The sequence below is a fragment of the Lepeophtheirus salmonis genome, chromosome 1, assembly GCF_016086655.4.
Source record: "Lepeophtheirus salmonis chromosome 1, UVic_Lsal_1.4, whole genome shotgun sequence".
NCBI classification, from domain to species: Eukaryota; Metazoa; Arthropoda; class Copepoda; order Siphonostomatoida; family Caligidae; genus Lepeophtheirus; species Lepeophtheirus salmonis.
The window spans coordinates 51065354-51082015 of NC_052131.2; the positions used below are offsets into that span (position 1 = coordinate 51065354).

At 33.4% G+C, this 16662-nt stretch overlaps 1 protein-coding gene across 1 annotated transcript; it reads right to left on the reverse strand.

The window, feature by feature from the left end:
* Positions 1 to 5456: 5456 nt before the first annotated feature.
* On the reverse strand, positions 5457 to 16303 carry LOC121131980 (hemocyte protein-glutamine gamma-glutamyltransferase). The gene is made up of 10 exons (XM_040727402.2): positions 16175 to 16303; positions 13366 to 13486; positions 13103 to 13312; positions 12534 to 13051; positions 11277 to 11451; positions 10790 to 11222; positions 8796 to 9063; positions 8558 to 8681; positions 8193 to 8493; positions 5457 to 7262 (listed from the first exon to the last, which is right to left on the reverse strand). Exons 1-10 carry the CDS (start codon positions 16175 to 16177, stop codon positions 7121 to 7123), a joined length of 2295 nt encoding a protein of 764 aa, XP_040583336.1. The 5' UTR covers positions 16178 to 16303; the 3' UTR covers positions 5457 to 7120.
* Between the last annotated feature and the right edge of the window lie 359 nt (positions 16304 to 16662).

The following is a 16662-nucleotide window of genomic DNA, read 5'->3' on the forward strand; positions in this document are numbered from 1 at the left end:
CAAAATATATTAATAAATGATAAAGAATCATCAATTACTTTAATCTTCCTTATAAAACTATATCTATAGGATTTTCAACTTACAATAATTTTTTTAAGATTGTTATAATGTTGACACTGCACATATATTATAAATGTAAGTAGATCTCTGAAAATAGGTCTCGCACATACGTCTTTAATATGTTCATTTTATACATACATATATAATATATGTAATATACACTCTATATAGATATCTGCTAAGGAATACTTACATCTATATATCTCACTTACCGGGAAGTTGTCTTAAAACGGGATCCCCGGAAATATTGGGATCTCGTTAATATATAACAAATACTGTTAAATTTATGTATTAAGTAGAAGAAATCATACGTTTTAAGCTTATTCTACCCAAAGTTAATTGAAATGCAAGGTTATACCGTAGCGTTTTTCCGACTGTCGTTTGATTTCCACCACGCTTTTAAGAGTGACGTCAAAGAGTATAACTGTTACTAAGAGTAGCATATATCCAAGGTTAATAGAAATACAAGGTTACACCATCATGTAATCGGGCTTGCTAACATTTTCAATCTGATGTAATGTACTGACTGCTGGGCAAGACAAGCAGATTTTGACAAAACACACAACCACTCATTGTCTATGACGTCACTATTACTACAATTTTCAATTTAATGTATCGTACAGAATGTTGGAAAAGAAAAACAGACTTCGACCAAACATGCAACCACTCATTTACTATGACGTCAATATTAAAAGCGTGGTGGAAGTCAAACATCAGTCGTACATGGATTATGGTATGACCTTGTATTTCTATTAACCTTGCATATATCGTTGTTTACTTATATATGTTTGTCAACAGAGAAACATAGAGTGGAGCCACCTTGCGGCAAAATAATACAATTCCCTAAATGATAATAGTTTTTAATATAATGTATACGGGGATGTAATTTATATAGAGGGCGCTGTGAATCTTTTTCTGAAAAGGCACCATTTTAAATACACAACCAGTTTAAAAACTAGAACAAACTACAGACTGGCATGTCTTCTTGCACATAAAATATATATTTTTAATTTCTTCATACCCAACAGAGTGTGGAGCCGCCTTACGGCAAAATTATACAAATACCAAAAATAATAAAAAATATAGGTATATATCATGGTTAAAAGAAATACAAGGTTATAATATAACGCTTTTCCAACTGATTTTAGACTTCCACCACACTTTTTAAGAGTGACGTCAAAGAGTATAACTGTTACTAAGAGTCTGCTTCCTAGACAATTACTTTTAGAGTACTGCTGTTATACTCTATGACGTCAAAATCTGTTTGTCTTGCCCAGGAGTCCATACAGTACATAAAAATGAAAACTCTGGTAAAGCCCGATTACATAATGGCACAATCCTGTATTTCTATTATCCTTGATACTACCAAAACCTACTAAAACCAATTGGTGAAAGGAGAATGTACAGGGTGAATTATGCAAAGGAAAAAAACATGCTGCATGCGTCATGAGAGACACACGTAGTTACTTTTATTGCATCAAGCAACCTTTCATAGTAAAAGAAACCAATGGTCCAAAATCAATTGGTAGCTTAAACAAGTTTCATAACTATGGAATTATAGGGACTGCTTAACATCCGGATCTTACCTCCGGATGACGATAGAATTTGAAACGATGATAATGACTCAAAAAATTATAAAATGCAGGGCATTAGTCCGCTCAAGAAATTCTGAGCGGGCTCCCGCTGAATTAAAAATGAGCAGTGCTCATTTTTTCACTCATATAGGTGTATTTGAATTTGAGATCACTTTAAGATTTCAATTAAATTCAATATATTGCAAGTTCAAGTGTTTGTTGTCACAATTTGTGACAAGCATACAATATTTGCAATAGCTTGAAATAATACAAAGGATTAGTTTAATTAAAATAGGTGTGTCAAGGAATTTTTATTTGTCCTTTGCTGTGCCTTAGGCACAAAAGTTTGGGAACCACTCTCTTAGGGGACATGTATTTATCAGGTTTCGTGCACTATCATCCAATTAAGCATGATAATTAGTGTGAGCTTGAACAAAGGTTTCTCATGTTGGTGAACTTATGCTTGCGTGAGATTTGGAGATCTTATGTCAATTTACTACATGAAAATATAAAAAAAATTCAATGGTATCTTCACACAAGAAGGAGTTGGCGGTAAAATTCGAGCAATTTTATCGCTCTTCTAAAATGATGAGGACGCTCCCACACAAGTATTTTGAGTGTTTTAATTTTTAACAGACATTGGCCTTCCTCTTTGTTTTTAAAATTTGATATCCTATCTGGTTTTGATTGAATAGAGGGTGCCCTATGGACTATTTTTCTACATCACTCAGTCCCTATGATTTAAAAATAGGATAGGAATTGTTCAGAGCTTAACAAGAGCTAATTCTATCAATCAACGTTCAGAACTCTGATTAGGGATCTTGTAGAGGATCTCCTTGTTTGTACATATGTAGCCTATGTACCCACCTCTTGTATAATAAACCAGAGAGCACTCACTATATTGCTCGCTGAATAAACTAATCAGTCCTTACTAAGTAGAGAAGCAGAGATCACGTCTCCACTTATTAAACTTCACAGGGGATAAAAAGCAGAAATATCGATAGCTGACAACAAAATACAGTCTCATTTTTGATGTTAGTGAGGTAAGCCGTAGAAAGGGACGTCATTTGTACTGGTTTCATAAAAAGCGACATCTTACTTCGGAAAAAAAGAAATCAGTACTCCAAGAAATCTACAGAATCTAAGAGTTACGTTTGGTCACCTTTTTTAAACCTTTAGTCCTGCCCATAATGTATTCTAAACTCTCATGTTATTCGTTTTTATCATTATCAAAAATAGTGTTCGTTTTGTTTTTTAGACACACCAGGTCCAGCTTTTTTTAATTCCGGAACTCGATTTGACCTTCAACACAAAAATAATTAAATAATAATTGACGAAATAGATGGGTTATATGGGTTAATGGGTTATATTTCATTACAATTAAACTTCGTATTGTGACAATTAAATTCGGTATTTCCCAGAAATTTCCCGACGTATTAAAACCTGAAAAATCCCGGGAAATTGGGATCCCGAAAGAGAAACGCTAATAAGTATGAAAGGAATATAAAACAGAGATTTTCTCCCTACCATTATTTTTCTTTAAAAATAAATACGTATGTTGGCTTGAGACAGGTGCCCAAAAAAATTCTTCCATTTTGACGTACAACTCTAAAACTTTTTTGGTAATGCGTATAGGACCAAATGAACATATATATCTATACTAATATTTACTTTGAGAACAAAGGCAATACATTTTTGGAAAAAAGGACACAAAAGCTCTAACAATCTCCTTTTTGGGTTTTTGAGTATGTCTAATATTTTTTTCTGTTTTTTTATCAATGTATGAACTTAAACTAATGTACAATGATTATCCTATTAATATATTTTTTTCGCAAAAGTTACTATTGATTATGGTTTTACCAAAAAATGGATGAGATTGAGAATTTCAAAAAAATTTCCTATACAGAGCTCGAAGATCAAATCAACTTTATTCTCAATCCCGCGTAATATACATACAAAAAAAAACATTCATTCAGTCTAATTTCGTCACAATGGAAGAACGATACTCGAAGCTGTTGGAGATTCAGTTCACAGATCCAACGTAGTAAAGTGTTTAATTAATCATTGAGAACAAATCAGCAACCATGACATCTGTAACATCACTGGGCTGACAAAGCATTACATCCAGGATGCCAAGAAGAAACTAGATGATCAAAGATCCCCCTAAGGACTATTAGAAGGCCACAGAAGGGATCCAGGAAGGTCAGAGACGCGGAGTTCATCGATAAGATGCGCAACATAATTGACCGGTCTCCAATGAGTCCCATTGTCTGAACTTGAAAGGAACTTGACTTCTGTGACAAGACAGTTAACGACGATCTCAAATGCCAGTATAACAGGATGCAAACCGACCAGATTTTTGATCCCCCGGCACCCCATATCTTAATCTGATAGACTATTTTGTCTGGGGCCTTGAGGCATACACTAATAGACGTCCCATACAACTAAGGCAGGTCTGGTGACTGTTATTAAGAAGCACTTCGCATTCATGCCCAGGGATTCAGAGGCCGTATTGATGCCGTGATTGAGGCTGAGTGCAATTATATTGACTAAGACTCATGACACATGACCTACAATTATTTTGTTTTTAATTTGATATAAAAATATTAAAAATTACTAATTTTATTTTGCTTATTGCATAGAAAATGCGGATATCATCTTTGAGCTCTGTTTATATACTTTATTGGCAATCTGTAAATAGTAATATGTTTAATTTTAGGGCCGGATTTAATCTAAATACTTAGTTCTCCAATAGATATCTAATAAAATAATTCAGTATCCATAAAATTGGATTCTTATATTAATATATTTCAAAGAAATTACACAAACATATTTAATTGAGTTCTTAAACACACAGTACAAAAAAAAAAGGTTAAGGTATTTTGTACAAAGTTGGAGACTTTGAGCCCACCCTAACGTAAATATGCTAAAGAACGCTATAATTAAAATTCTATAAGGTGAGCAAATAGATGAAATTGCTGCATTATTTTAATCAGTTTATTTATTCAAGTCAATTATGACTTGAGCCTCTTTTTCTACCAATTATTCCACTTTGTTTATAAATATAGTCGACATGGGAACTCTCCCGTCCTTTTAGCCCCTAGCATTTCCCCCTCGACCCATTACTCCCCGCCATCCTTTTTTATCATTCTCATTGAAAAGTACAGCTAGTACAGGGATTCTCAACCTTTTTTTAGTGATGTACGACTTGTAAAATATTTATTTGACAGAGTACTCCTTAACTATTTTTAGCTTCAGTGAGAGGTGCGTAACCAGGATTATATTTTGGAGGATGGGGGGGAAAAAAATCAAAGAATAAAAATTTTTGTGTAAAAAATTTTAAAAAAATTCATATCTATCCTCAAAAAATTATGTCACTTTTGGAAAAAAAATTCAAAATTCACAGCTGTTTACAAAAAAAAAATATTTTTAAAAAAAATTACAAAACTTAAATTTTTCTAGTAAAAACAAAAATTCATTTATACATCTTGCAGATTCCCTTGAGTTATATACCAGTATTAAAATATTCTCTCAAAAACTCAAGTACCCTCTGGAGAGCCTCTATTGTACCCTAAGGGGTACGCGTTCCCCTATTTGAGAACCACTAAGCTAGTACACGATAGGGGGAAAGTGAATAATGAATCCTATGGCATTGCAGAGCAGTTATTTTTGAGTTCAAAATAAAAAGTAATTGCTCGTTTGGAGACTCAAAAACGATTACTAAATATTTCCCGGTAAAACGCAAAATCACTCGTGACTCAAATCTGAGTCAGGACTAGGAGCACTCATATTTGAATCCAGGACTTAAATCAAATTGCATCATTTAGTAAATATACATAATTAATTTATTGGATTTAAAGCCTTACTTTAAATGACTGAATTCGAGAATTGGTTAAGTCTATAAATATAAAGATATGAAAGAGTCTAATTATGTTAAATACGGTTCTAGGAGGATTCGTCTTGAACATTATTGTATTTTACGTTTTTGCCTAATATGTATTCGCCTTGAGGTGGTTTCGCCTTGCACTGTTTCGCCTTGAGACTTTTTTGCATTGGATAATAATAGAAGGAATATTACTTTCTCTAAGCTATATATTTGTTTTGAATTTTTACCCTTGTATTCCAGCTTTGAGAAATTATAAACAAAAATGTAAACAAGCTAGGCAATAACAATTTTTCAACCCTTACTTAATTATATATAAATAATATGCAGGTTTCAAAGCATTGGGAAGGAACCACGGAAGGTTACTGCTACGTTCCGTTGCAAAGAATAATTAGCAATCATATGCAGTCCATTTCTTTATCAAAATGCCATAAAGAGATAAAGAAATCTCTACTTCCATCAAGGATTGTCCTAGAGTTATGGATCAAGATCAAGATGGGGACCTCGTCCATGGAAGTCTACATGCATTTGTGAATATGATATATTTATATTATATATCAACATACTTGATTAACTTATTCGTCATCACAATCATAAATTTTGCTGTGCTCGCTTCGACCCTTCACTTGCACTTCCCTCCCTGTGCCTCATCAGTAAATTATCTTGCAACTTCATAGCATTTCGATGAAGAAATGGACTGCATATAAATGCTAATGATTTTTTGCAATGGTTACGTAACAAAGCTAAACAGTACAAGGCGAAAACACCTCGGGGCTAAAGCAACACTATGCAAAAACGTTTCAAGGCGAAAATGTCAAAAGGCCAATACGTAAAAGGCTAAAATATTCAAAGGAAATCCTCCTGACACGGCTAAATACACAGAGTAATTACTCAATTACCGAGACATTTTAAAAACTATCATAATATCGCCGACTAAAAATAAAGAGCTTCCAGAATATTCGAGATTTGGTCCAAACAGATCTCTCATTTTAATAAAAAATCATCGCCCAAGGTCGATTTCAGCGTTTTCTTTTTAACTGATGGACTTCTTTTACAAAAAGTCCATCCGTTTTTAATGGCTTATAAAAACATTTCTGCTATACTTTGTGAAGAAGCAAAATAAAGGTTTCTAGTGAGAGTAATTAAAATCTTCCGAAAAATTACTTTCTTCGTTGGTTCTCTACAAAATATATAAATTTACAACTTTTGTAAATAAAATAAAATAATAATTCGACCAAGCATGATGAGATCTATATCAAAAAGGCTTGCTCCGTCTTAAGTACCCTTGGAGGCTGTTGTTGCAGCTAATGGAATCATATTAAATAAATTATAACCTAATTATATGATCATTTATAAAATAAAATTTCAAGTTTCTATCTCACATTGATCATGAGATATTTGATCAAATATGCTAGTAATAACATTTGTTCAGATTTTGGTTACGCACTCTGTACTTTTCTTTTTAATTTACAATCATTTAGGATATAGACAATTTTCACATCCCTAGTTATGATAGTTTTTGAGTGACAGCGGTAATTGAGTATTTGTCCAATGTTTTTTTAGGCTGTTAAGTAGGGAAACTATTTCTATAATACGTTTTGAGTTAAGATACAATGTGAATTTTTTTCGTTCCATTGATATCGTAGAGTTCCCTGGAATTAAAAGTAGCAACGGCAGTTGTGATTCCAGATTTCTTGGCCCGTAGAGTGATAGGGATATCAACCTTTTCGTTTGCAGCAATCATTCTAGATATATAAGTGAATGTTTTAAATTCAAAGAGCAATAACTAAGGATGTAACGGTCCCAAAAAATGTACGACCGGCCCGGTCCCATCCTAACCTTTGCAAATATGACGTAAAAGTCATCCAAGATAACAATCTTTGCTAAATGACGTCTTCATCAATTAACATCTTTCTAATTAAGGATCTAATATTTATAAGAACAAGAAATAGGGCTGAATTATGAAAAATGGCGTTGCTATAATAATAGGGGAAGTAAAAGTTCTGACCGTCTTTCACTATATTTTGACAATAACATTAGCAGAGTTATCCGATTTAGATGATTCCAAACGCTGTCTGACTAATCTTCAGTTCCTGGGCAATGGAATATGTAATTACATTCGGGTCCAACTCGACAATTTCCATTATTTTATCTACATTTTTAATATTGGACCTACCAGAGCGTGCCTCATCTTCGACGTCCATATTTACAAAACAGAATCTTTGGAACCATAGCTTAGCTGTTGAATTCGATACTGTATTGATTACATAAACAGCACACATTTTTTTATCTGGCTTTCCACCTTGGTCCTTGTGATAGTGAAGAATGTATCGAATGATCTCTTTTTTACTTCCATTTTGGAACGCTGTAACGCACAAATGGCTTCACCAAACACAAAAATGTAAATGATTTTTTTATTAAGCGTACGCTTAATCTTTAAACATACTTTAAGCTTTTTTTTTTATCCAACAGATTAATCGTGAGATATAGCTCACTAAAGACAATAGCGAAAAACGCTCAGAACTTTTTACTTAACCTAATATAGTGAAAATAATGCATTGCAGAGGGCGCTTTACAATTTAGAACTTTGTCATAGATATATAGCAAGCACAGGATTTCAAATCCTGTCTTTAGGACCGATACAACCATATCAATAATTTTTATAACGAGCAAACCTGAATTTCCTTTTTGTTGAGGCTATGATCCCTGGGGCCTCAATAGTAACGTCGCATTTGGATAAGTCGTTATTCAAAGGATTTGTAAATGATATGATTAAAGTAAAATCCCTATAGAGTCGAGGAAGCTCTGGCTCAATCCGAATACTTAATTTTGGTTTATCCAGAATGAAATCATCTTCTTCCATCCATGTTTGTCCCGTTTCCTCTACTCGGACTGTGAAATGATTCACAAAGATGCAGTACTCTACAGTCTTTGGCATGTAGTCGGCAGGATCCACAGTGAGTGAGAAGGTTTCACCTATTGAGAAAGAATGTAATCAAAAATAATATTCTAAAATAGGAGAGAAAAGATTGACATTTACGTTCATGTGCTTTGAGGACGAAGCTTTCATGGGCTTTTTTAATAAGCTGTGCCAAGTTTCCCGTATAAAATACAGAGGAGGTGGACATGATCAGGTCTAACGTACGATCCTCTTTTGCTTGATTCTTTAGAAATAGTTATTTTAGTAATAAACGCAAATTACAAAGATTTATATAAAAGACCCAGTTGCACCAACTCGCTTGAATGTAGTGACTTGCAACCGGGCCTAAGGATCTTACATGAACATAAAGAGAGGCTGCATAGACTTCCCCGTAGACTCCTTGGTCTAAATTAATTATTTGAAAGAATACATCATTGTTTTGAATTCCAGGGAATCTTCGAATATCTGAAGTCTCTCCTCCAGAAATCCTTAGAGCACGAATCATTGTGTTTCTCTCAGAAATACTACCCTCTTTTGGCTTGTACTCCATGGTCAAATCATAAAAGTCTTCATCGCTATCCTCACTCAAATGACCAACTTTCTTCGTTACCAGTAGTCGTCCCACACTGTTTTTAAAAAAATAAGAAAAATATCTTAACAGACATGCATATGTATATGTTGCTCATCAACACACACGGAGCAAGAAAGTGACCTGTCTCAAAAATTAGTCTGGATTGTATTTGAACTCTGCAACTAATTAAATATCTTCAATTTATATTAATAAACTAGTTTTGTTTTTTTAGTCAACTAGAATTACTCTAAATTACACATAGACCCATTTGCACATAGACCCAGCTGCACCAACTACACTTCAATATAAGTTAAGAAAATGTGACGTCACTACATTTTGGCTGACTTAAAATTAAATTAAGTTAGTGTAAATGGGTCTTAAATATCGCAAAAGTGCCTTGTTATAATTGCAGAGCAAGACTATGATTGATTATATTTGAAAGGCTATATTTGAGACAAATAAAGTTCGATAAATCAATTGCATTATCTAGACCAGGAGTTTCCAACCGGAGCATTTTGAAGCTCCAGTGCTTGATAGTGCATTGTTTAGGGCTCTACGATAAATTCGTAAAATTATAGACAGTTGGAATAATCATGCATACAGATTGTTTTTCTTTATTCCTCCTCAATGTTATAGGGCTCAACAGTAATAAAAAGGTTGAGAATCGTTGCTTTAGAGTCTAGAATATAGTTAACACTTCTTGGCATTCCAACCAGGGCTGTCAGTAATTGAGGTTTCCCCCCATATCATGAGCTCTACATATCATCTTAAGTTCTTGGGTTTTAGTTTTGAAAATGTATAATATAATCTATAATCGTATATATTATATGGCATATAATAAGCCATATGTAAAATTTCAATTTGATTTACTTATTTGATTCAAGCGTATAAAGAGTCCTGTACTTTGTACATTTGAAACCGTTATAAAAGAGTATATTTTAATCCGTTTCGTTGTAAGTGTAATTTTCAAGACGTTAAGGGATTCTTTATCCAAACCTATTTCACAATTTCTATATGTTGCAAAGCTTAATATTAAACTTCAGTCAGATAACTTTAGGGTACATGGTTATGTATATTATGATATTATCATTGTACAAAAAAATGTTGAGTTTCTTTGTTAAAGATAAAATAACAGTAGTGAGCTGAACTGACATAAATTGATATGAATAATTTATCAAAGTAACCATAAAAATATTATCAAAGTTTATTTTAAGGGAAGAGCATCATCACAGCAGGGTAATCAGCCGTTAAAAAGTAGTTTTTAAAGGTTTTAGTATAGCTATATAATCAAATATGAAAGATATTTAATTTTGATAAAAATGGAAAACTAAGGTTGTTAGATCCTAAAGTATTCCAAAACCAGAGCATTTCAGCACCATCTATCATTCCATTAGCTGTCAATTTGCCTTTACTTTCCCTGAAACATTCAGCAAACTGTCCTAATGATCAATGGAGGCTTTACCGTTTGCAAATATCCATAGAAATTTCTTGAATAAAGATATAATATATAAATAATTATATTAATATTCATGCAGCCGTGTGGTTTTTTGAAATCTTGGGATTTAAATAGCTACAACGTATGGGGTATTGATGAAAAATTCGCTGGCTGCCCTGATTCGATCCCATCCCGCAATTTTAATTAAAAATCTCATAACAAACCGGACTATGCCTATGAAATATTGCGTCTTTTATGCTTATAAAATATAATCAAGCATATCTCATTTTTGTTCAACTTTCTTTTATGTTGAGTCACTACATATGCATTCATGATTGACCCTTACTGACTAGTGTTCGTGTTGACCAATCTGAATTGCCAGGCAGACTTTTTGTCTGGAATGTAATGGAATATATCTGCATTAACTGCACTATAAATAAAATCCGCATCAAATGACGTTCCAACGTCCCCTCTTTTAATGGCACGAACAGGGGCTGGTCCACAACGCATCATGCTATCAGACTCTTCTTGCGGTGTAGCATCTATAACCTGCCAACCAGAGTATTCAGAAACTTTCCTATCCATCCAAACCTCATTCCAAACGTGAAAATTCCAAATGGAATCTCGTGGTAAACCTAAGGAAACGCTATTCCCCGGATTTTCACCGATCTCTTCCCCTTCCTCATCATAGAATTTATCAATACTGAAACTTTTATTCGTATCGTGGGCTGATAAGAAGCAGGTTACATCGCGACAAGGGATTCCAATGGCTCTGCAAACTAAAGAAAAGTGTAAAAAGTAACATTTCAATTACGTACTAATATAATGGCAACCTGTGGTTACGAGACCCGCAAAAACCCAACATTGCCCGTATTTGACCGGGGAAAATGTTTGCATATACTGTTCCAATATGGCCACACTACCAGTCCATTCAAAAGGCCTTGTGCCATCACTATAATTTCCATCCCATCGACCTTGTAATACTCCAAAGTCATCATTGGAATTGATCTTTGGTATATGTAAAAGACAGATTATGTAGATTAAACAAACATCTTTTTTTATAGATAATAGAGTTTGTGTGTGTGTCTTTTATGTGTCCACACTCTTGGGACAAGGAGGCTGAAACTTTTGATGGGTGCCTCTTTTGAGCATGGAATGCCGATTTGGGGGAGGGGGGAGAGATAAGGGGCTAAGTTATAAATCAAAAAGTGATTGTCATCTCAAAAACAACAATACGAATAATGACGTTTTCTAGATTTGTTAGAAATCAAAAAAGGTTATGGGCACAAAAAAAGAAGAAATTGGTGAAATTGCAGTTTTGTCTTTTTCTAGTGCAAAGAAAAATGGATTTTCAATAGATTATTTGATTCGTAGATAAAATCAAGTTTGTAGAAATTAGTTCAAAGATTCGTTTGCATATAAATTTGACATTTAAAAATAGATGTTTAACTGAAATATCTCTCATTTTCTGATTATTATTTTTTTTTTGATTTTTTTCTAATGAAACGTCCATTTTTACGAATAAATTGCACAAAACTTTGCATTTGGAACATAAAACTATATAACTTAACACTACAATATAGTATTTCAATTTTATTACTTAATTTTATGCAACATTTGAAAAAATGAACCAGTTATTGAGGATTCTTCTTTCGACCACATTATTCCACATAACTTTTTTTCTTTTTAAACGTACGAAAAAAATCTTGATAGGTTTATGTTCCTCTTTACAATGGTAATAAATTTCCCAAAGTACTTTGTTTTTTTTTGTTTTTTCAAATTTAGTACAAAACAGTTTTTAGAAAAATTTCTTCATGAATTTCGATTCCTCAATTTTTTCAAAAATAAAAAGTTGGACTTTTCATCTATCTGCATTTTTAATGCTATTTGAAGTTTTAACATTTTTTTTTTTTTAATTCATAATAATACACATACTCTATTTTATAATGCTCACCCCCCACCCCCCCACCGAAGGGTTCTAACCATTAAGAAGAAATCACAATGACCCTTGTCAATGTGATTTCACACTCTCTCCATGGCCCGAGCAATTTAAGGTAACCCTTTGCTTGTATTCTATATTTCATACTTACAACTGCAGAAATGGCCCGTACGACCCGAACTGCATGTCCTCTCTCAGTATCATTGAGTCTTTTTGCTACTCTATCAAGTAGATGAATTACGGCTGGAAGAACAGAATCCCTAAACTGTCCATATATCCAGGGACGGCCTTTAACTTTGTTATGACTCCCTCCGTATATTTTACCCGCCTCTTCCTCGATGTATTCTGCTCTCTCCATATCATTATCCAAATAGACTTCGTCATGCTTATTATAGGGATTGAAGAGAATGTATATGGGTTCGTTCTTACTCACATACTTATTAGAAATCTCTGTTGCCTTGCCATACCACGTTAAAACACTCAATCTCCAAATTCCAACTGGAATATCAGAGGGGATATAAATGACGATTTCCACACTGGAACTTTTAGGACCAGTATTAAGAAAATGAGCAAACCAGTACTCTACACTATCTCGGAACGTATTACGAGTATCTTTGGTGGAAACATCAATGATGACTCGAGTCCCCTTTGCCAAACTCGGTCTTATTCCTAAATAAAAAGATACTAATTTAAAATTGAGCCCTCAAGAGATTCATTTACCAAATTCAAGGTATAGACGAACGTTGTCATTATTAATATCAAAGGATCGGGTATTCCTAAACTTTATTCCGAGATTGAAAGACTCTCCTCTTCGAAGTACAGCTGCGGTTCGATCATTTACTAGATCGTAACTAGTTGTCTTATGTACATTGGCGTTCTCACGAATCTTCCAGTCGATCCCTTCTATTTCCAAAATGTGGTTCTTTGTATCTAGGAAGATAAATATTTGAAGGATTGTGCGGGAAATTCAAAAGTTTTTTAACCTTCAATCACATTGTCATTGTCTCTATTCGAGAGGGCTCGATGAAAATACCAAAGAGGAGGTGAATAATATTCACGAGTTCGCCAACGATTCCATTCCGGCCAATCCAAAGTCCACGATGCCTGCAAGTACATGAAAATAGGTATATTGAAGTGTTTCTATCCATTTTAAATTAATAAGCATGCATCAAAGTGATCCCATCGCGTCAATATCATGCGTAGGTTAAAGTTGAAGGTGTGTTTACTCAGGTGGCTAGTGTAAATCATGCATATACACAAAAAAGAAACTAAAAACCCACAGGTGTCTGTGTATGATTACCTAAGGATTTGTGCCTTTCAATTACATATTCGTGATTTTCATGATGTAAATTGGAATTTATGTAAGTGAGGTATTGTTACATCATATGAGGATATATCTACGCATATTATAATTTAAAATATAATCAAAATAAGGTGCAAATATACCTATACAAAAAAAATGTGGGTTTCTAACTTTATCTATACCTATGTAGATATTGGTGCAATTTATGAACTCATACAAAAATTAGTGAAATCATCAATGGAAAGATTCCTTAAGGATGTGTGCGTAGTAGACTGACCATTTTCTAGTTAATATCCCTCCTCCCCCTACACAATGACCTTGTCCACTGGAAACAATAAAAAAAGAGTTTGGCAAAATTTAAGGCCTCCCTAGCCATTTTTACAGTAAAAATGAGATTTATGGATCAATATTACCCTATTTTTCCCTCCTACACAAGGCTATTTTTACTGAAGACAATTAAAAACTGACTTTAGCAATGCTTGGCTCTCATATGCCATTTTACCGTAGTACGAGTCATTTAAATTTGAAAATGGATTTAACGATTAAAAATTGGCCAACGTTTTTCTTCCTTCAAATAGTTTTTCAGGAAGGACAATTAAAACCAAACTTTGGCAAAGTTTAAAGCCTCTCAAGTCATTTTTGGCGTGGTACAAGCCATTTAAATTTGAAAATGGGATTTATGGGTTGAAATTGGGTCTTTTTTCTCTTCCTTTAGACAAACTTTTCCTACTGGGACAATTAAAAACAGACTTTGGCTAGGTTTGGTACCTCTTATGCTACCTTTTTACCCTGATACGATCCATTTACTTTTAACAAACTGACTATGACAATTTTTGAGGCCTCTCAGGCCATTTTTGATACATTAGGATACATGAGTAAAAATATGCCTTTTTTTCCCTCTGAGACAAAGACTTTTTCTGCTGGGGACAATTAAAAAACTGATTTTAGCATTTCAGTCCATTTTAATTAGGAAAAAATGGGTTTTGTGTTTTAAATTGGCCATTTTTAGGCCCCTTCTACCGTCTCAAATATGATGAGTAAAAAATTGTACTTTTTATATATTTTCTTGTATTTGGTTTAAAAGTAAAAAATATTTTACACAATATATATGTAATAATTTAAGGTGTCAAAGATGTGCTCAATGACTTGCAGTTTCCATTTTTATCAAATATTACATAGCAAAATACAGTGTGTCCCTGCGGATTGTGAACGAATTTTTACAAGTTGAACTTTGTCAAGATTCTCAAAAAGTGTAATTAGTTTTAGAATAAGACTTTTTATATTTATATAAACAATTGAATCTCAAAATGGCCACCCCTTGGTATCATCCACTGTCAGGGTCGTCTGGAATTTTTTTATCCAGAAAATTTAATTTTTTTTATGAATAGCTGTGGGTGGATGTTTGGAATTTTTAAACAAAAAAATCCAAAAACCCAGTCCCCCAAAAATATATATAATCATCATCCCATAGTCAAGAAGGAGTTGCAGTTGGAGGAACACAGAGGCAACATTGACCAGTGACAAAAATTCGCTGCTTTTGGCCTTGTGGCTTCAAAGCTTCCTCTCAAGGCTTTTGTTGTCGTCTTAGAGCTTTTAAATCTTCTGAATGAGACCCTTGGAGAATGGGACGATGAGGAAGATCTTGTTATAAATCATTCCTTGTTTATACGCGCGATATATTTTGACCTCCATCCCATCTGTACTATGTCTGATAAAGAAATGTGTTTAACAAGAATTGTTTGTTTTTATTAATCCCGCAGAAAACGTCGAAGGTGAGGGAACATTAACTTGAAACTGGGACAGTCTCCAGGGCCGTCAGCAGGATTACAAATATTAAATTTTTTCGAAAAAATTTTAAAAATTGACAACTCTTTACAAAAAATTAAAATTTGTTGGAAAAAAATTTCAAAAATCCATAGTTATTCTCAAAAAATTCAAAAGTCCATAGCATTAACAAAAAAAATTAAATTTCAAGTATTAAATTTTTTGAAAAAAAATTACAAAAATCCACAGGCGCTCACAAAAATTAAATTTTTTGAAAGAAGGTTGAAATATTAAATTAAATTTCAAAATTTTCTAGTAATAAGCAAACATTCCTTAATTTGAGGGATCGACAGCCCCTCCAGCCCACCCCCTGCGGACGCTCCTGGTCTTGTGCGTAGTTATAAGCTACAATAATATAAATTATACATAAAAATAGTCATATTGTGAAGAAGTATATTCAAAAACTATATATGCCAGCTCAAAATAAGTTATTGTGTCCCTATAATAAACAAACGTTCCATAATTCAAATGACCTTAAATACAAGTACACACACGAAGAGGCAACAACTTCCTAGCATTGAATCTATGAGAAGACTTGACCCCCAATAAATAATATTTACAATTATAATTCAAATAATATTCAAATTCTCCCGCGTCCTTTGGAATAAAATTGATAACTAAAAGGTTGACTTTTAAATAGGTAGGGATTCAAAATAATGTCTTACCATTCTGACCCAGTTATTGTTGACTTAGGTATGTGATGGATGGCTTTATTTCTCCTTCTCTGCTTGGTTAATACTTGTACTATATACTCTCATGAATCAACGTAGAATAAAGGACCTTCAATACGGTTTTGGGGAACAAAATAATTACGTGGGCGGTTTTGCTTCGTCTTTTTTTTTTTGTACAATAAAAATACGTGAATGAAACTACGAAGCAACAATTACGAACTATCCTTTTGTAGTAATATTATTTCGATAGTTTGTATACAAAAATTGGGAAGGGGGAAATGACATCATTTTGGGCTAATATAAGAGCAGAATCGTGATCAAGTATGTGACCACGAGATAGATGCATTTAAAAATGTCTAGTTACATGTTTTAGTTATTAACTTTCTTATAATTGCCCTCTATATTTATATCTTAAGAAATATTTCATGTGCCATGGTTGTCAATGATAGATTTATATACGGTACGTCAACAGGGGCGTCGTC